Here is a 20,394-nt window from a genome sequence, read left to right as displayed (position 1 = left end):
ACACGCACACGCACCTGCAATAGTAGCTTCACTCTCATCGTGAACTCTAGCACTTGTCGAGCAGTGTTGCAAGCACAACAACTTCCAATCTGTTACACTTCAAACGACAGATTCCTTTCTCTGTCGCCACACCGGCTTTATCTCCTGACACAAATCTTTAGCTCATTACTGATGAAAATCATCTATCGAGTCATAACATGCTCATTGATCACCGAGGCTCAAGCTCTACAACAAACTGCCATTTATCTACATTTTTATTGCCGTTAAAGATTAACGCATAGCGTTGATGAACTCTCGAATCTGATCGGTCAAAAGTCAAAAATCACATCTGTACGCTTTATATCCTCTCCTTCTCTTACGTTAACTGCACGGTCAGCACTTTGTGAAGGTCAGCACAATTTCCACCACTGCAAAGTGTTCAGGATGGAGAAGTTTGTGCTTTGCTGCCCCCCCCCTATTACACTTCACGTGAGAGAAAGACTTATTTTTTTTCTTTATTAGTGGAAACAGGAACTTGTTTCGTGGACATTCTATGACATCTGAATGTAACCATATATAAATAAAAAGTATTAACAAATCACCAACTGCAGTCGCTGGGATACCGCCACAGTAAAAGAGCAATAAAGCATCAGATCGTGCTGTTTTCTAAACTTCCTGTCCAGCATATAGCACGACACGTCATTGATTATTTCCCCGTAACAGCGCGTACCTGACGTTATTTCTTTTTCATAGCTCTAAATAATCAATCAGGTGGAAATTTTACAGAAACCACAAAAAAAAAAAAAAAAAAAGTATCTGACTGGAAGTTCCTTCGATTATTTATTTATTTTTGCAACTCTGAATGTTTGAATTTCACACAATGCACCTGGTGAAAGGAAAAAAAAAAGCTGCAATCAATCCATCAATCAATCCATCCATCAATCAATCAAATCAATAAACAAATATGATAAACGTTTCAACTTAAAATTAACATATATTTGAGGTGATTGGCTCGATTTATACATAAAAGAATAGACAATATGTTCGACACAGAGTATTCTATATATTTTAATTTATTTACTTACAGTGCAAAAACAAACAAACAAACAGAAAAAAGTCAGATCCCTAAATCCAGCCACATGTCGGAGTTATTTAGGAATCAGTAACTAAAACAATAACTAAAATAATTATTTTCCTGTCATTCATCTCTTGGGTAATGATGTGATATCTGGCGTGCAGGACAGATTTTACACGTTTTTTTATTTCTAAGATGTTGTATGCTGATGTCGTGTCATTGCTGTGAAACTCTCATGATGTACAGGAAGAACATGAGGCTGCACAGCAAAGCAAAGCAAAGCAAAGCAAAGCCCTGCACACTCACCTGAGCAGATTGTAAGATTCGGATGAATCGAGGATGACGAAGACAGTCTGAGGTTGTTCTCCAGGTAGTTCTACCTGTCTGTTAGTCTTCTGTACAACCGGGTTGTCCTTTTCTTCCCCCTTCTGCTGAGTTTTTAAAGACAGCCCTGACATTTCTCCACACACTCGGAACCAAATGTGCTGCTGTTTCTCTCTCTCTCTAAAACTAAAAAAAAATCCTATTTGTTTTTTTTTTATCTTTAAAGACAGATATTCAGCTGGATTGTTAAGGTTAATATTTAATAATAACAATAAAAACGTTTCCCTTGTTTGTTTGGACAGAATTTTTCATTAAAACGAATAAATCCGAGGTAAACAACACGACTTTAGTTAGATAGCTAGACAAACAAAACACGGTCAGTTAGCAGTACTAACTTAGCTAACAGTGTCGCACACAGATAAACAGGCTAGCTAGTTAGCTAGCTAGCTAGCTACGTCCCTTTTACTCAACTTTACAACGCATTAAATCTCTGACCAGGTCTCAGCTTCAGAGCTTTGGCTTGAAATGACTCATCCAGTAACGGGAGATCCACAAAAGTAACTAGCCAAGAAGGCTGTTTAAAAAAAAGAGTCGATTCTCTGATTCCAGGAAGCTTCGAAGCTTTAGAGTCGATTCCGTGTGTGTGTCACGCAGATTTCTGACAGGGTTGCATATAAAAATAACTAGAATGAAATGAAAACGTGGACAAAACATGTGCTGCCTGTTTTTAAAAAGTAAAACAGCCGATAAGAAGATTCGCTTAGGTTTTTACAATGTTAACCCAAAGAATCGGCTGTTCGTGATGAAAGTGGCCACGAAAGTGATTTAAGACAAAAAAAAGAGACATTACTGTTATCTCTTTACAGACATTAATACCAAAATCTGACGACTGGTAACTGACTTATCATGTTTTGAGGGGGGAAATAGCATAAAACGTGCGGCTCGAAACGATACTGTGAAGAATCAACTTTCGGAATCGACTCCAAACTGTTTTGGAATCGAACAAGCCATTATAAAGACGGAAAATCCCTGAAGTGACATCACTAGACGACTGATCGCCAGAGCCTGGACAGACAGCCGCGTTGACCAATAGTGCTGAACGTGGGCGGGATTTAGTGTCTTTCCCACCAATCAGGCGACGACCGAATGTTCTTGTTTACATGCAAGCACTATTAGGACCCCAGTCTTTGATTCAATTTCACAAGAAATTACATCATCCAAATAGATAGAATATAATAGTACGTCTATGTGTAATGTACATCGTTTCTTTGTTTATATATATATATATATTAACAATAAAATTTCATTTCAAAATGCACTCTTCTTTACTATATATTATAACAGTACATGACAATAAATGAGTCCTTGATTTCAACACATTTCTATTATCTGTACTTTATTACATACCTGTTATTAGTTTTTGTTTACTATCTCCTGTAGCCCTCTGCGTGCCAATAAGTCAATATAATTATAAAGAATGCTGTGTTTTTTAGTATGTGTGACATTATTTAAAAAAAATCATTTAAATTATAAGTATAACAAACCCATGTTTAGTGTTTTTTATTATCATTATTAAGTCCCATGTTTGTTGTGCCGAACGACGACTCGTGGTCTGTATTGTGCAGGTTTCAAAGGTGTGATCTGAAGTGAGATTAAACACACAAGTTCTCATTTTATTCCTTTAATTCATAAACATTTTCATGATCTTGCACAGATTTTCATTGGGTTATCAACATACAATGGTACCCAGTGGCCTGCCACTAATATAATTAACGATAATAATTAGAATAGTACTTGTAATAACAGTAATGCTCATCAGGGGTACAGCAAATTTATACAGATTCCATGATGGAGGGAAAAAAAAAAACGAAAGTATGCGACGTAGTGATTTTTGACAAAACATAAATGACTCACTTTGCATAACGCTAAATAAATGTTAGTGCTGCCAGAGATTCGCTATAATTTTGAGCAAGTCAACACAGACATATCGTTTTATCAGACGTCTGATGACGGTGATGATGTCAGAGATCGGAGCTGACCTTGCTGATGAAACTGCACCTTATTACACCCACGTGATGTCCAGTCAAATGAAACATTTCTATTCCTGGAGGCGAGATGCCAACGATAAATCCTTCACAAAACAAACTTAAACAGCCATGTGGTCTAGAGATAAAAGTCGTGTTGTCGGAACGTTGTCTGAAACGCCGGAAATCATTTGAAGAGATGAAAAACACAACCCGGAGAACATCCAGATGAACGTCTGCTTCAATTTAACTCATCATTCTTCACTTCTGAAAATTATGCTGACGAATAACCTTAAGACTAGAAAGGTACGGGTGTGTTAACAATCAACTTCATACTGTACACCGCTTCCTTTGCACTTTGCCTACACTGAGTTCTTTAAGGAAACTTAAGCACAGCAAAGCCGCATCACACCGACATCATTTTGGAAAGAATTGCTCGTTTCCAAAGCAGACAAACGTGAGATTTTCTCACACCTTCTCGTTAAACGTGTAGTTGGTTCAGCTGTGTTGAAATGCCTTTGTGGAAAAAAAAAGTCTTCCTCTGAAGCAGGCTACAAAATCTAATCTGCATCCTGACACCACGATTTACAGATGATTTGAACTGATGATTTGATTTGATCTGAGAAGTTTCGTAGTCCTGTAAAATCTGCTGCTACGCAAACAATCGTTCTTGCTGTTCATCTCTCATAGCAAGGAAAAGATGATAGTATAAAAAAACAACAACAAAAAAAAAACAATAAATACGTGTGGTAAAAAAGAGTAAACAGAGAAAAAGAAACACAGTTAAACACAACACACAATAATACATCTCTCCTGTAGTATACTTTGGCAAAAGAGTGTGGTTTTTTTTGTTGTTTTTTGTTCTTCGACAAAAAAGTCAAAATGTAATAAAAGGAAATATATGGAAGAAGGAATGGCAGAAAGAATGAGGGTTTAAGTGACGATGAAAACCCTTGTTTGTGCTGGAGTGGGATGAGTAAACGAGTGGCAGGCTCAGGTCTGAGGATGACTAGATGATCAATATCAAGTATGAACTCGCACACGTACTGTAGACACGTTCGAGAAGGAAAACGCAGAGTCTCGTTCTTTAAGATCGTTACTGTATTTTCTGGACAGTAAGTCATACCAGAGTGTCACACGCAGACCTTTAAAATGGAATGTATGTGAGGAAATATCTATAGAACGTAACAAACAGTGTTGAGGTATTGCTTTTCATCCTGAACGTGAGGAAAGTGCGGTACAGTGTGTAGCGAAACCTTCACCGCGTTGCTTTTACGTCGCTTCGCCTCTACACGTTTACTGTCACGTCATCTTTAAGTGGTTTAGCCTTCTGTCCGTGAGAAACGACGCTGTGTTCCAGATTCCCACTTGATTTGAACAATCAGATTGATTGCAGATCGATTGAACTCACACCACACTGAAATGCAATCATTTTCCAGTCAGAGAATTAGTTACAGGACCAAAAAGCTTTCACTCTTCAGGAAGCATCGCTTTATAGATTCTCACTGTTTCTTCGCTAGCATTGAACCGTCAAGCCGTTCAAAACTATTACGTACATAAAACATGACAGATGTTAAAACACACACATCTCACACTATTTTTCCTCACGCACCAACGGAAAGCGTTACGCCATGTCCGAGTTGCATTTCCATACTCAAGATTATATATATATATATATATCTCGTTATAAACGGCCTTGCGTGCGATTTGACTAGGATTCGTTTCTACGTCGGTTTCAGTTGGTATTTGTATTTTTATTATTTGTAAAAAAAATTAAGGTTTAATGCAAAATTATAATAGAACAGTTACATATTTAAGTGGAATTAAGAATGACTTCTGGTCCAGAAAATACAGTAAATATTTTAACAGTCTGGAAAAGTCCAATGCTCGTGTTGTGACTCCTTATTATTCGTTTGTTTGTTCGACATCATTGTTAAGCCTTTCAATGAGACCCGATCAGGCGACACTGAAAAGACACCGATTTATAAAATGCGTCTGACTATCCTGCATCAAGCAAAGCGTTTTCTTTCAAACAGAGAGCAAGATCGACAACATAAACAGTCACTGCAATCCGACACGAGCGAGTCGACCCGGTCATGCTGACGAACCCGATTTCGAAACAAGATCGAAACACGACATATCTTTTTTTTTGTAGTTTTTTTTTGTTTGTTTTTTGAGCCAAAAAAAAAAGAGAGAACAGAAAAAAGAAAAAAAAAAACAAACGAGTCACACACTCTCCACAGGATGCTCTGATGTCGATCCAAAATGGCACGTAATGAATTTTCGACACCGAGCTCGGAGATAACACCTGACCCACAAAACTGGGTTCTGAGCAATAAATTATATATTTACAGACGCAAATTTTGTATCTTTTACCACTATTTTTTTTCCATACACAAAAACAACACTGTTCAAAATGCTTCAATATCATCAAAACCTCGGTCACGTTTTATTCATATATATACCTTTTGTTTTCTTATATATATTTAAAAAAAACAACAACTCATGTTTACAATTATACTCGAGAAATTTCACTAATTAAAAATTCGTCCGCTTCGTGACATCACACTCACTCTCTCACTCACTCTCTCTCTCTCACTCTTTCTCTCTCTTTCTTTCAGTCTACAAAGTCTCCCAGTATCGAAATCTAATCAAACACTACTGCATACTCTACAGACATCGTATCGATAGTCACTTTTTTTCAGCTTAGATTAGAAATTTGATCAGCACTGGATTTGATTTCGAGCCCTATCGTCTGACTGACAGTTTTATTAATCCGACATTTTAGCAGAGGTTGTTTTACGTTGTATTAATCCGGATATTGTAAGGACGCAGTGCACTAAATGTCCACAGAGTGTCAGAAGGGACCCGATCTGATGCTGAAGGCTGTCTGTTTTCTCTATTTAAGAACTTTATGGCTAAGGGGGGGTTTGTCTGGGAGAAACAGATGCGAAGTCAGCATTAAATGTCAACCTGACCGAGTTCAGCAGAGATACGAGTCCTCCGTGTTATTTCAGTATTACTGCATCGTTAGAATACAAGAATATAGGATGTAGAAGAAGTCAGGAATGTTGGACGTGTTTACGTTCCTGAATCTTGTCATTAAATTTAATAATATTCTTTAATTCATGTATTATTATAAATGTATATATTATTATTATCATTATTATTATAAATGTATTTAGGCAGAATATATTACTGTACTACATATGGGTCAGATCAATTAAAATAGGGAAGAAGAAGAAGAAGAAGATGATGATGATGATGATGATGATGATGAAGAAGAAGGGAGGTTTCTTATACATTTCTATTTTTTTCTTTTTATTCAGAGTTGGTTCAATTTCGATACCTGACAAATAAATAATTTTTGCTGCTACTATTTGGATAAAAACGTACAAAAATCGACCTGTGAAAACGATCGATCGCTAATTGGTTCGAAAGTCAATGGATTTCGCAGCAATACTCCTTTCTTTGTTTGTCTACAAGACTCTCTTCTATTTAAAGTTTTCTGTTTCCAAAGACACGATACATAGAATTGTATTTTGTGATTCTCTGAGAGAGTTAAACATGTTGTTTTCAAAATAAAATACTGACCCACATAAAGTGTAATATATCCTCTGTATAGTTATTATATATTAGTGTACGAGGTGTCCCAGGAGTTCATAGCGTTGTAGGATCGTACCTATTTTTTACGCTATTTATAAAGTTATGTATCGATCACAAATGGATTGTTCTGTATAAATAATAAACCCTTGAGTTTCCGTCACGTTTTTACGGGACACCCTGTACACTAGTAACGAGAAAATTGACACCTTCCAGACAATTCGTCTTAGCTATGATTCCTGTAAACCCGTGCCAGTGGATCGCTCTTTGTAAAACTGTAAACCTTCTAGACGAATCGTTGTCCGCCGCACTATGGGCTTATTTTTGTACTCAGTCACCTGATCACATCGCCTTCTCCCAAAACGACAAGTTTGCAAGCACAAGCACTGAAACCCCGGCAAGAAATGGGTCGTGTCACATAGCAAAGAAATGGTTTGTTGTTTTGTTTTTGTTTGTTTAAAAAAAAAAAAAAAAAAAAGATCAGATCTATCTAACAGAGAACTCTTCAGCTGAGGAGGAAGAGGCAGAGGAGGAGGAGGAAGAGGAGGAGAGACGATATTAAGCAGGGTGACTATACTGACACAGCGTTGACGCACCATGTGCAGGTCGATCACACTCACAGAGGATGGGCAATACACAGAGAAACATAGCTGTAGATTTTTCATGCAACTTACGTCTGAATTAGAACAGGTTTGTGTAAAAGTCGTGAAGGTGTGTGTGTGTGTGTGTGTGTGTGTGTGTGTGTGTATGTGTGTGCACGTCTAACTGTGTGTGTCTGTGTTTATGGCAGATAACCGTCCTTTCCCGTCACATTGGTAAAGTTTATGTGTGCAATAAAAAGAGAGAGATTTCATAAACCAATCATGTGCTTTCTCCTAGAGAGCTCGGTTCTTCCGCTTCTTCTTCCAGAGCTTCTGAGATTGGACCGTGTACTTGTAGCTCCTCCCCTCTCCCGGCTCTGGAGAGCACCTCCATCCAGCGGCGTTGGAGCTCCTCACCCTCGGCGCTGAAGTAAACAGTCAGGTGACTCTGGCTCATTTTGAAGGCGTAGCGCCGCTCCAGACGGTCACATGACTCGGGAAGAGAGACTTCGAAGCCGATGAGAGGGATGCTTCGCTGGGCTTTCACATCCTGCTCGTAACACCACGCGGAGACATTCGAGGAGGAGAACGTTAGAAAGGGGAAATGATTACAGCGTGTCACGTAATTACTGTTCGTTTTACTGTTAATTCCTTTCGTGTGTTATTATTCATAAAGCATAAAAAAGCCTAAGATTTTTGCCTGCATATAAACCATACGTTTAAATCACTCGGTTAAATAAAACGAATCATCCATGACTTTGTGGTGACAGGAATTCTACCACAGCAACATCTTTTATTCATTGAAGAAGAAAATCTGCAAAACAAATGAACTTCTGTTATCGCTTCTATAAACAGTGCAATTGGAACAGCTGGTTATCTCGGTGTTTTTTCCCTACTTTTTTTTAAAATGAAACTCGTTTAAATTTTAATTTGGATGAAACGATGACTAAAAAACGCTCTCCTTTTCTGAAACCCTTCAAAAGGAAAGGAAAACTGTACAAAATTCCGACACCGAAGACTCCTTCCTATGTTAAATAAACAGTTCTGTACCCAGTAATCTGTTGGTTTTTTGGGTTTTTTTTTTTTTTAAACTGTGGGCTAAAACAGTTTATTATAGGTCTGTGAGTGAATATAGTAAGTATATATTCAAGTATAATGCAGTGCTGTAGAATAATCACATGCCCCTTTTCCACCAAAAAGAACCCGGTGCTGGTTCAGAGCTAGTGCTGGTTCAAACTTGGTTCCACTGAACAGGTTTGCCTTTCCACCGGCTAGAGAGCCGTCACAGAGCCGAGTCTGACGTCACTGTATATGTTTCACGTTTCCCAGTGGAGCAACTTTAGCGCAGCCGCGGCAAACACAAACACAACAACAATGGCGGATGTTGTTTAACTGTTAATGCTCACGGCTTTGTGCACCTACATTAGCATCCAAACGCGGCGAATCCAACGTGTACGTGCAGCTCCGTGTAATCTGTATAAACGGAGGTTGTAATCGATAAAGTACATAACGTTATTTTATCATTAACACAGATAGAAATTTAGCCTTAGCATGTAGCTACCTACTATCATGTGTGCTGATAATGTATCATATTGCGGTAAAGTAAAAGTGTATTATACATTAGTATACTTAAGGTACATTATCAAATGCGCTAACAGTAGCCCCGCCCACAGCTCCCGCCCCAAGCGGTTCTTAAGTCTAGACCAGCAACGTTTTGGTGCTACTTAAGAACCACTTTTCCTGGTTCGGAGCCGGTGCTTTGGCGGTCGAAACAGAAAGAACTGGTTCTAAATTAGGCTCTGGCTCGAAACCAGCACTCAAACTGCCTCGGTGGAAAAGGGGCAAAACTGCCTCGGTAGAAAAGGGGCAAGAGTGGAGTCTAATCTCGTTGATTTAGGATTTGTTACAGCATTCAGAATCTAAGGGCCTTTTTACACCCGGTCACTTCGTGATGCACGACTCGTGAGTCACCTGCGAGTGACGTACTTCCAGTTTGGGAGGAGTATAGCGCTGACGTATGTGGCTCGAACAACCACATTCATTTACACCTGTCCAGTTTCATCTGAAACGCGTCCCAGACCACCTCCTGAAGGGGTTCGAACCATCGGATTTATATCCGTCTCAAACGTTTCGGAGGGCATTTAGACCTGGTCTTTTTACCATCAGATAGCTATCTGATCACAGAAAACGCATGAAGTGACCAGGTGTAAAAAGCCCCTTAATATCTTGTGGGCCCGAGTGATACATGCTGAGTGCTTGTCTGTGATGGTTTAGCATGAGGTGATAGCTAAGTGAAAAGGGACTGGTCACTGGGAGTGTTCATCACTGATTGCTGTTACCATTCCTCCATGCTGAATACCCCTGTATTATTAGATGCTTGCATTCGATGCCTTCTACCAAAACATATTTTGTTTTTAAAGTGACCAGGTGTAAAAAGCCCCTAAGAATAAGTGCTCAAAATCTGACACTTTCCAAATCAGTCTCTCCAAAATAAACAGAGCGGAAAAAAAGCATGAGACGAAGGTTAAAACGGGTGCGTGAGAGAACCGGGAGCATCAGCGACTATAAACTGTGCATTACGTAGCGGTTAATCCGAGTTCCCACCTGTGGAGCACCGTAAATGTAAAGCACCAGAGGTTCGTTTTCAGGGACGACAAACCAGGCTTTCTGCCAGCCGCGGCCACTGCTTTTCTCCATGTGGTGCAGGAAGCTGCAGAGGACACTGTTCTCCGCCGCCACGGAGGCCTGTTTCTGCAGTGCACAGGACAAACAAAAAGTTGTTAAACATATCAGACACTGAGATTGTGAGACAGGAATTCCAAAAAACGTATTCACACTAGTCTCGGGAAGCGACCGGACTCCCTGTTTGAACCTAAGCTTGGGTGGGTTACTGTCTGTGTGGACTTTCATATGTCCGTCTGGGTGTCCACCGGGTCCTCCGGTTTCCTCCCACTTAACAATAATGCTAACTCGAACGCTCAGATGTGTACAGTAAAAAAGTAGAAAAGTCACTCTGTCTGCCAAATGGCATAAATGTTGAGACATGAAAACATGTCGGTTGATGAACTGAATGTTAAATTGCACATGGTGTCTGGAAAAGGACCGGCTTCACCAGTCGGGCTGTACCGTATTCCTGCCTATGACAGTTTGCCGGTGCTGGGATTTGACTCATTCCAACCTAATCACTAACTCAAAGCCATAGCCACTGATTTATATGAGTGCCACCGCCACTCGTGCACTCATTCATTCACTGTATTCACCACATGGCTAGAACTAGTGTATCCAGGTTCCGTTTGTTATATCAGGTTATATGAGTTAGTGTTAAGGTGAGGTCTCCGTTGTTTGAGAAATGCTTCGGAAAACCGAGTCGGGACGACAAACAAAACAAAAATCAAAACAAACGTGTAGCCAATGAGCAGAAAGGAGCGGGGCTTGTCGATATGGGCGGAGAGAGTGTTCAGTGCGCATGTGTGACATTAGCAGGAAGCGGTTTTAACATTGACATGGAGGATAAAAACAAAGAAAGGAAGAGAAGAAAGACTTACGATAAGGACAAGAAGTAGGACGTGTTAATATAGGATCAGCTTTCCAGCGCTGGAGAGAACTGAAGGAGCAGGAAGTCGGCCACATATTCACAGGTTGGAGTTTCCCGAGTCAATAACTCCTGAGCTAAACGCTGTTACTACACAAATAACACCTCTTTTCTATCGTAGTAATGTAGAGAGGCAGCTACAACCGCGTTTTGTGTAGTAACAGCGTTTAGCTCAGGAGTTATTGACTCGGGAAACTCCGACCTGTGAATATGTGGCCGACTTTACTTAAGATGCCGAGGCGCTTTTTTCCTTCTCGATAGGTGAGTAACGTTGGTTTTGCTTTGTTACACAGAACTAATATATGCCTTTGTCCTTTACATGATTATGCTTGTGTGTCATTTTTGCTTGTTTGTTTATCTACAATTGTATTGTTCTTCCCTTCAGCTATGATAAAGACACATTTCTTTCCATTAGTCGCCTGGGTTACGTATGTATGTGTGGGCGGAGCTATCGATACAGGGGTGGGACCCATTTGGGTTAGGGGCGGGTTTGTTTGGTGATTTCAAATGTCAACATTGGCTTTCAAACAACGGAGACCCCGCCTTTAATAATCTTAAAGTGTTCGTTCAAAACCGAGTGAAGGGGAAATTACAGCTGGAGTAAACTTAACAATTTACAAAGAGCACTTATATAAAACCGACATGTACTTTGGGTCTTACCTCCAGAATCGAGCGTCTTCTATAAGAACTATTGGTCAAGCTTGCAGGCGAGGGCGGGACTCCCACCAGCATCGTGTAACAGTCTATACACACACGATTCGCTCGATTGTTATCGTACAACAACCGGGCACGGAATTCTGAACATTTTCCGCATACCACCTGAAAAAAAGATGGTACAGTAGATGTTAATCGTTTCTTGTTCTCCGGTATTTTCCAATATTCACTAACACTAAGGAACGGCTGTGAATAAGACAAGGACGTTCTGGAGAATTCGGAATATTAAACGCGGTGAGGTTTGGACTTGTTGATGCTCGCTGACGCAGTGAGAACGGTGCGTTGTGTTTTACGGTAACACTCACATGGCCGCATGCCTTGCAGTGGTGGCGTCTCTTGGTAATGGAGTTGAACGGCTCCTGGCACTTCATACACAGTGTCACTTCTTTTTCCCGGATGGGAGTGGGAGCGCGCTTTCCAAGCTCTGTGCAGTTCTTAACCATAAAGAGAAACAGTGGTGAAATTAGAGGTAGAAGAACAACACTGTGTACGATGCAGCATTCTAATTTAACACAGCTGGTCCTGCTGGGCAAAACTAGATAAGCGGGCATGACTGAATGGACCCAGGTATGTGAAGGAGGTGTGGCCTTTGTTGTAGGTCAGTGTTTGTGAAGGAGGTGTGGCCTTTGTCAGTCACAGTGAAGTAGGTGTGGCCTTTGTGTCTGTCAATCTCGGGGAAGGAGGTGTGGCCTCTTTGTCTGTGAGTTTCTTTGAAGGAGGTGTGGCCTCTGTGCCTGTCAGTTTCAGTGAAGGAGGTATAGACTCTGTGTCTGTCAGTCTGAGTGAAGGAGGTATAGACTCTGTGTCTGTCAGTCTGAGTGAAGGAGGTGTGGCCTCTGAGTCTGTCAGTCTGAGTGAAGGAGGTGTGGCCTCTGTGTCTGTCAGTCTGAGTGAAGGAGGTGTGGCCTCTGTGTCTGGCAGTTTCAGTGAAGGAGGTGTGGCCTCTGTGTCTGTCAGTCTGAGTGAAGGAGGTGTGGCCTCTGTGTCTGTCAGTTTCTTTGAAGGAGGTGTGGCCTCTGTGCCTGTCAGTTACAGTGAAGAAGGTGTGGCCTCTGTGTCTTTCAGTTACAGTGAAGGAGGTGTGGCCTTTCTGTCTGTCAGTTTCAGTGAAGGAGGTGTGGCCTCTGTGTCTGTCAGTCTGAGTGAAGGAGGTGTGGCCTCTGTGTCTGTCAGTCTGAGTGAAGGAGGTGTGGCCTCTTTGTCTGTGAGTTTCTTTGAAGGAGGTGTGGCCTCTGTGCCTGTCAGTTTCAGTGAAGGAGGTATAGACTCTGTGTCTGTCAGTCTGAGTGAAGGAGGTGTGGCCTCTGTGTCTGTCAGTTTGAGTGAAGGAGGTGTGGCCTCTGTGTCTGTCAGTTACAGTAAAGGAGGTGTGGCCTCTGTGTCTGTCAGTTACAGTGAAGGAGGTGTGGCCTCTGTGTCTGTCAGTTACAGTGAAGGAGGTGTGGCCTTTCTGTCTGTCAGTTACAGTGAAGGAGGTGTGGCCTCTGTGTCTGTCAGTCTGAGTGAAGGAGGTGTGGCCTCTGTGACTGTCAGTTTCTTTGAAGGAGGTGTGGCCTTTATGTCTGTCAGTTTCTTTGAAGGAGGTGTGGCCTTTATGGCTGTCAGTTTCTTTGAAGGGGGTGAGGCCTCTGTGTCTGTCAGTTTCTTTGAAGGGGGTGTGGCCTTTCTGTCTGTCAGTTTCTTTGAATGAGGTGTGGCCTTTTTTCTGTCAGTTTCTTTGAAGGTGTGGCCTTTCTGTCTGTCAGTTTCAGTGAAGGAGGTGTGGCCTCTGTGTCTGTCAGTTACAGTGAAGGAGGTGTGGCCTCTGTGTCTGTCAGTTACAGTGAAGGAGGTGTGGCCTCTGTGTCTGTCAGTTACAGTGAAGGAGGTGTGGCCTCTGTGTCTGTCAGTTTCAGTGAAGGAGGTGTGGCCTCTGTATCTGTCAGTTACAGTGAAGGAGGTGTGGCCTCTGTATCTGTCAGTTACAGTGAAGGAGGTGTGGCCTCTGTGTCTGTCAGTTACAGTGAAGGAGGTGTGGCCTCTGTGTCTGTCAGTTACAGTGAAGGAGGTGTGGCCTCTGTGTCTGTCAGTTACAGTGAAGGAGGTGTGGCCTCTGTGTCTGTCAGTTACAGTGAAGGAGGTGTGGCCTCTGTGTCTGTCAGTTACAGTGAAGGAGGTGTGGCCTCTGTGTCTGTCATATCACATTCAATAACTGTGCGCTTTAAAGAAATATTTTATAAACAGACTGGATCACACACCGGGATGTGCATCACATAGTCTCAAGAAGAAAAAAACGAAATAAACACAAATCAGTGTTGTTGTCTCACCGGAGAGTTGGGGGGAGTGCAGTCGTCCTCACGCACTGAACAGTTCAACATCCTGAACGTCTCCACACTCTGCTCATGCCTTTGGATAGTGGCCTGGATCGCCTGGAAAACACAAACAGGAGATGTAACATGAGCCATATAGACATAAAATTAAAAAAAAAAAAATAAAAAAAAACATTTAGAGATTTCCATTGAAACAAAATCGCAAACGTAAATATATTCACCTGAATCCAGTCTTTCTTTTCTTCCTCAGTCCTATAAGGATTGAGATTGAACACACAGTCAGAGTGCTACTTTTCATACACCAATGATAAAGTATCCACACCGTGCCACTAAAAGCCTTTAAATTCTGGATGATTCCGAATCAAACTGGAGAAATATCGATCTCTGCCCACAAACACACGATAAAACGCACCTGGCCTGCAGTTCGAGAGAGCGCTGCTTTCCCGACACCAGGAAAGTCCTCGGCACGTTCATACTGCTCGTCTCTTTCAGCTGTGAAACACGACAATGGTTTAACAACGAGGACCTCAGCAAATCCTCTCAGCCGTCTTCTGCATCATGTTTTCTGGACTTTCAAAGTTCAAAGCTAACAATTCCGTATCAGAAGAATGACCCCGTGTTTTTTTTTTATCCGTTCATGAGTTGAGGTAGTTCTTGTTATCACTTCATTTAGAGCAAAACCAGCCTTTCTATGTTCCTATTGTTGTGGCTAAAAATGTTTGATTTTGCTGCGTTTGTTGTTGTTTTTTTTTTCCAAAGATTTGCGACGCAACTTGCGAGTTTTTTGTGCTTTATTTTGTGGAAAATCTCTTGAATTAGTGAAAGTGCGTGCACGGATCGAGACACATACAGTATGTATTGACTTTCTATGAGAGCTGTAATCACGTCCCTCACACCTGAAAGGAAGACGTCTTTAACCGAATGCGTGTTGTGACTAAAATTTGTTAAAAATCTGCGGTATTTTTAAAAAACCAATAAAACAAAACTGTTTATTTCTGCGATCGGCAACTTATTTCACTGAAATGCAACTGAGAAATGAGCAGTGTTGTATAAAGTACTAGAAAGCAATACTTGAGTAAAAGTACAAGTATCGTACTAGAAAAAGACTTCGGTAGAAGTGAAAGTCGCCTTTTAGAATATTACTCAAGTAAAAGTCTTAAAGTATCTGATATTTACTGTACTTAAGTATCAAAAGTCATTTTCTGATATTTAATGTACTTAAGTATTTGATGTAAAAGTAAAAAGTAAAATTTCAGTGATTTTCGGTAGGTATAAGAGCAGGGGCGGGTCTAAGGTTTCATCTTTAGGGGTTTTAGCCCTCAGTGAGAATTTAAAACAAGAAGAGTTTTATATTATATATTATATGACTACATAGTAAGCCAAAAGTTATGGTATTATTAAATGGCAAAAGTGGACACCAAAATGTTATGCATGATGTAATGATGCCAGTCTTGAATCAGATCAGTTCATGTATGTGTGCATTCTCTACAAACAGTGTGTCCAATGAATGCAGTCATTAATAAACACATATTCACAAGACAAAGTCCGAATCAGTAAATGTTATTTTTATTTAGTATTGATATTGCATTAATATTTTGTTTGTGCTATCAACTCTGGTAATAAGAATAGTGACATTTCACTGCTTTTGGTTGCCGCCGTTATAGATAAATGCCTCGAGCGCTGACTGCGCATGCACGCTGCGCGTACCTGTGCTTCTCTGTACAGCGTGTGTACGTGTGTAATGCAATCTAGGAGCAGCGACTCGCCAAACCTCCCTTATTACAGTCGCACACATTTCTTCTGTTTTTATTTTGTAGTAACGAGTAACGAAGATGCTTATTGGAAATATAACGGAGTAAAAGTATACATTTTATCTAGGAAATGTAGTGGAGTAAAAGTGAAAGTTGACATAAATTTAAATAGCGAAGTAAAGCACAGATACGTGACATTTCTACTTAAGTACGAGAATTGAGAATCGAGAATTTGGCAGCGCTGCGGCGTTACGGAGTTGATATTTGTCTACAATCTCCACTGAAATAACTACTCTGGTAGATAATTGTCTGGATGAAAACTTTTTTGTACAAACCTCCATGCCGTCTACGTCAATCCGCGCCCGCACTCCAAATTTCTGTCCGATCAGTCTGAGTTTAGGGACACAGTACAGCAGCCTGTCGTTGAACTGTAGCGAGACAGAAAGACGACTTTGAGTTAAACGTCAAACCCTGAGAAAGAACGCAGTTTGAAATTCTGTGTAATTTGGCACAAAACCCCTCACCAGTATGAGGTATCTGTCCTGCGATGTTCCGTTTTTGGCTGACAGTTTGAGGATATGTCCCTCTTTAATGAGCTCATTAGTCGGGTTCACGATGTCCTCTTCTCCCCCGAGCAGCTCGTACACCTTCAACAACTTCCTCATGCGCTCCTATAGGACACGAAACACAGTACAAATTCACAAGCTTGAAAAACACAACGCGATCTTCGTATTTCGATATAAAATAACGGATAAATATCTGCTAAGGCGCGAGTCGGGCTAATCAGAGCAAGAAATCTGATGCTGCCAAGTCGAAGTGATTTTCTCTCACATCACAAAGCACACACAGTCAAAGCAAAGCCCTGGCAATTAGCAGCCCTAAATGACAGACTCTGGACGTCCCCCTGCTCATGAAAACGATGCCCGTCTCTAATTACAAAGCGGATCTTCTAAGTGGCGGCGTGAGCTCTCAGAGCAAACACTTCATCAGGGCTGGGAAACAGCGTGGAGAGGAAGTCGAGAGTGATGTCTTCGAGTTCAGTGCACGCACTCGCACTCGTGCCTGAGGCTCGTACACACCATTCCAGATATTATTGTGTGTGGACTTTCGGGAAAAAAAATCTACTCACCATTTTCCTAATGGCCGCGTTGGAATGCTCGGCTGCTGTAGCGATCAGCTCGAGAGATTCTGGTGGAGAGAAATGACACATTCTGTTTGAAGTAAGTAAATATACGAAGTTATGTTATGTATAAAAGGCAAAGAGATGGCTGATGGGTAAGAAAGGGGTGTGGCTTGTGGTGCTGTAGTAGTACTAGTAGTAGTAGTAGTAGTAGTAGTCGTCTAGCGGTTAAGGTGACGAAGTACAGATCAGAAGGTTGTGAGTTTGAACCCCAGGTCAACCAAGCTGCAACTGCTGGGCCCCTGAGAAAGGCCCCTAGCCCTCAGCTGTATAAAATGAGATAAAATGTATGTCGCCTTGGATAAGGGCGTGTGCCCGATGCCGTAAACGTAGCAGTAGTATGAGGAACAGTAGTAATAATAACGCTAATAGTTGTAGTCATCTCAGGCTTGCTCACTGGGAGTAAATACAAACACATATAATACGTCTAATATCGATCGTGAACTTTTGTAACCGTAGTAAATGTAGTACAGTTTCTTATGTTCTGTAAAGCTGCTACGTTGAGACAATGTCCATTGTTAAAAGCGCTACACAAATAAAACTGAATAAGTAGTATTAGCAGTTGTAGCGGTAGTAGTAGTATTTGTGGTTGTATTAGTACTGTAGTAAACAGTTGTGCTATTAGAATTAAAAAGCAGTGATAATAAAGTAGCAGTAATAATATTAGCAATAAAAAAATTAGCGGTCGAGAACCGTCTCGTAATTATCGAGTCGTGTAGGATAAAGTATAATTCCACTCTGTTGTCTCGTAAAATCGTTTATTCAGAAGTACAGTAAATACTATGGATGTACCGATACGATATTTTGGATCGGTATCGGCGCCGAGCCAAGCATTTTGAGTGGATCGGGTATCGATGGTGCGTGGCCGATCCAAAAATACCCGTGGTCATGGGTGTCGGAACCATTATATGTGGGTGGGGCAGGACCCACCCACTTTTTAAGACCAATAATATTGCACCCACCCACTTTTACCGTCTCTATTCAGCGCATAATGTCCCTTTTTTAATACTTTTCAGAGCGCCGCCAGTCGAATCCATTCTGCTTGAGGAATGCCTTAATAAATTAAACTCCATTCCGCGTTTTACCTACCGCATCGACCACGCTCCTACTTCCTGAAATCCGTGGGCGTCTGAACCATTATATGTGGGTGGGACAAGACACGCCCACTTACTTCCGACGCCCATGCCCGTGGTGGTTGATTAATGAACAGCAAACATCATAGACTATTGCTTAAACTTATAAGAAAAATACACTTATATATTAAATTGCATTAATGAAAATAAATATAATAAATTTAATGGGTAATATGTCGCACAACCGCTTGAGACAGGCGCGCAAGTTTAGCAGGCGTCCTTTACGTTTACCTCAGCGCGTTAAACATGTCGCTCTTTTGGGTGCGAGGTTAACTGTTTAATACATTTTGTATTGTGTTTCAAGAGTTCTAATTTAAGATTCACTTTAAAATATTGCCAGAAACAAATAAATCTTAGGGGGCACGGTGGCTAAGTGGTTAGCATGTTCGCCTCACAATAGAGCCCTAGTTTTTATAAACCCGCACCCGCCCGATCCCGCTGAATTTCTGACCAGGACCGCCCGCGGCCGCAAGCTGCGTGTTCCACTCCCGCCCGCACCCGCAATGTTTGTGTCCACTCGCGTGGATTTTTTCTTTAGAGCTTGTGAAAATTTTGATTGTATACAAATGATCAGACTAATTATTAGTTCAGGCTAATGTCCAGAATAACAGAATTAAACATGATTGCATTTAAATAAGATCAATTAATACTAAACCAAAGCAAGACACCTGACAAAAACATTTGTTTTGTTTTTTTTATTATAAAACATTAACCATTTTAACAACACCACAACTAGCGGCACCTCGTTTTTTAAAGAGCGACACATTTTTCCATTGTATCTTGCTTATCGTGAGCAGGAAGTGCTTTATTGGAGAATGAGAGCTTGCTTTGACCACTGAGAACCGTGCAGGAATGTCGCCTCGGGCCGGACGTGCCAGATTTATGTCCGTTGTAAATGAACACTTTTGCACATTTATTGCAACGTACGAAGTTTAACTCTTTCCAATTTTTTTTCAGTGACAATTGAGAATTGTGTCCAGATGTCTGACTTGTCTTGCTTTGCTTTTGTCAAGTAAACAGCCTTTAACCTTCTTCTCAACGTCATGTGTTGACTCCATTCTTATTATTAGGCTACACGCCAAATCCTACCGGGTCCCGCGGGTCTCCCGCTAAATTTTCTGACCGCCCACTCCCGCCCGGGGCAAAGGTAAAACCGCCCGCTCCCGCGAGATTTGCGTTGGGTCCTGCGGGAGCCCAATCCCAATGCAGCCCTCACACCTCCAGGGTTGGGGGTTCGATTCCCGCCTCCGCCTTGTGTGTGTGGAGTTTGCATGCTCTCCCCGTGCCTCGGGGGTTTCCTCCGGGTACTCCGGTTTCCTCCCCAGGTCCAAAGACATGCATGCTAGGTTGTTTGGCATCTCTGGAAAATTGTCCGTAGTGTGTGAGTGTGTGAGTGAATGAGAGTGTGTGTGTACCCGGCGATGGGTTGGCACTCTGCCCAGGGTGTATCCTGCCTCGATGTCGTCTGAGATGCCCGTGACCCGAAAAGTTCGGATAAGGGGTAGAAAATGAGTGAGCGAGTGAGAAATAAATCTTTTAAAAACGTTTAAAATACTCCGAAGGTGCCTTGATTCTACTGAACATAAAAGACGGGTCAGCCGTGCGTGTTTACAACGACACCACATTTACAGACTCATAATTTCAGCATTTCCACGGAATATGAGGCAACTGTTTTCAGTCTGTTCTTAAAGCCAAATGCGGGTGAAAACATCCTGTTGGAAAATAACCGACGAGGTGAGAAATACAGGAGACGACGCAGTCCTGTTCATTCATACGTTCATATAAGCGATAAAGGTTTGTTGTTTTCATCTGCCTGTTTGCACCGACTCTAAATCGAAGCTGTTAGCAGGAAACCTTGCTGAAAAATCCATCTTGTGTCTAATGCCAAGTCTCTGATCTCTATTTAGACGCCTAGCAGGTCTGTCTTAGCTCCATTATTAGCTACGTTATTGTTTTGTGATTTTCTAATTGCATTAAAGCTGCACACAAGCTGGGTTTTTCTGCATGAAGGTCAATTACGCAGCTCGTCTCCTGTCCATGGAAGCTAACTAAAGAAGAAAACATGTTCCAGGGATTCTGGTTACAGAGAAACAGCGAAGGTCTCAAAGTTACAGCTACCTCCAGTAGAA

General features: G+C 41.4%; 2 protein-coding genes across 15 annotated transcripts in view; both read right to left on the bottom strand.

Annotated features, from left to right (window-relative positions):
* Nucleotides 1-2,350, bottom strand: part of tfe3a (transcription factor binding to IGHM enhancer 3a) — a 28,498-nt gene extending 26,148 nt beyond the window's left edge. For 3 of the 13 annotated variants that reach the window (XM_047800125.1, XM_047800128.1, XM_047800131.1), the window contains exon 1: nt 1,361-2,349. In XM_047800125.1, the coding sequence (XP_047656081.1) occupies nt 1,361-1,512 (152 nt within the window). In that variant the 5' untranslated portion in view covers nt 1,513-2,349. Of the gene's footprint in view, nt 1-1,360 lie in introns of all 13 variants that reach the window. The other 10 variants (XM_027151736.2, XM_027151738.2, XM_027151740.2 and 7 more) reach the window with 7 other exon arrangements.
* A 693-nt stretch (nt 2,351-3,043) lies between these two features.
* The window catches only part of fgd1 (FYVE, RhoGEF and PH domain containing 1), a 65,662-nt gene continuing 48,311 nt past the window's right edge, over nt 3,044-20,394 (bottom strand). For both annotated transcript variants that reach the window (XM_027151586.2, XM_027151587.2), the window contains exons 8-17: nt 17,082-17,140; nt 16,477-16,623; nt 16,288-16,380; nt 14,614-14,693; nt 14,423-14,453; nt 14,199-14,300; nt 12,198-12,326; nt 11,839-11,997; nt 10,191-10,337; nt 3,044-8,136 (exon numbers count right to left, since the gene is read on the bottom strand). In XM_027151586.2, coding sequence (XP_027007387.1) covers nt 7,867-8,136; nt 10,191-10,337; nt 11,839-11,997; nt 12,198-12,326; nt 14,199-14,300; nt 14,423-14,453; nt 14,614-14,693; nt 16,288-16,380; nt 16,477-16,623; nt 17,082-17,140 — 1,217 coding nt within the window. In that variant the 3' untranslated portion in view covers nt 3,044-7,866. The remainder of the gene's footprint in view (nt 8,137-10,190; nt 10,338-11,838; nt 11,998-12,197; nt 12,327-14,198; nt 14,301-14,422; nt 14,454-14,613; nt 14,694-16,287; nt 16,381-16,476; nt 16,624-17,081; nt 17,141-20,394) is intronic.

Source organism: Tachysurus fulvidraco, chromosome 14 (genome assembly GCF_022655615.1).
Source record: "Tachysurus fulvidraco isolate hzauxx_2018 chromosome 14, HZAU_PFXX_2.0, whole genome shotgun sequence".
Taxonomy (NCBI): domain Eukaryota; kingdom Metazoa; phylum Chordata; class Actinopteri; order Siluriformes; family Bagridae; genus Tachysurus; species Tachysurus fulvidraco.
Note: the sequence above shows the minus strand (reverse complement) of the source record. Positions and strands in the feature narration are given on the sequence as shown.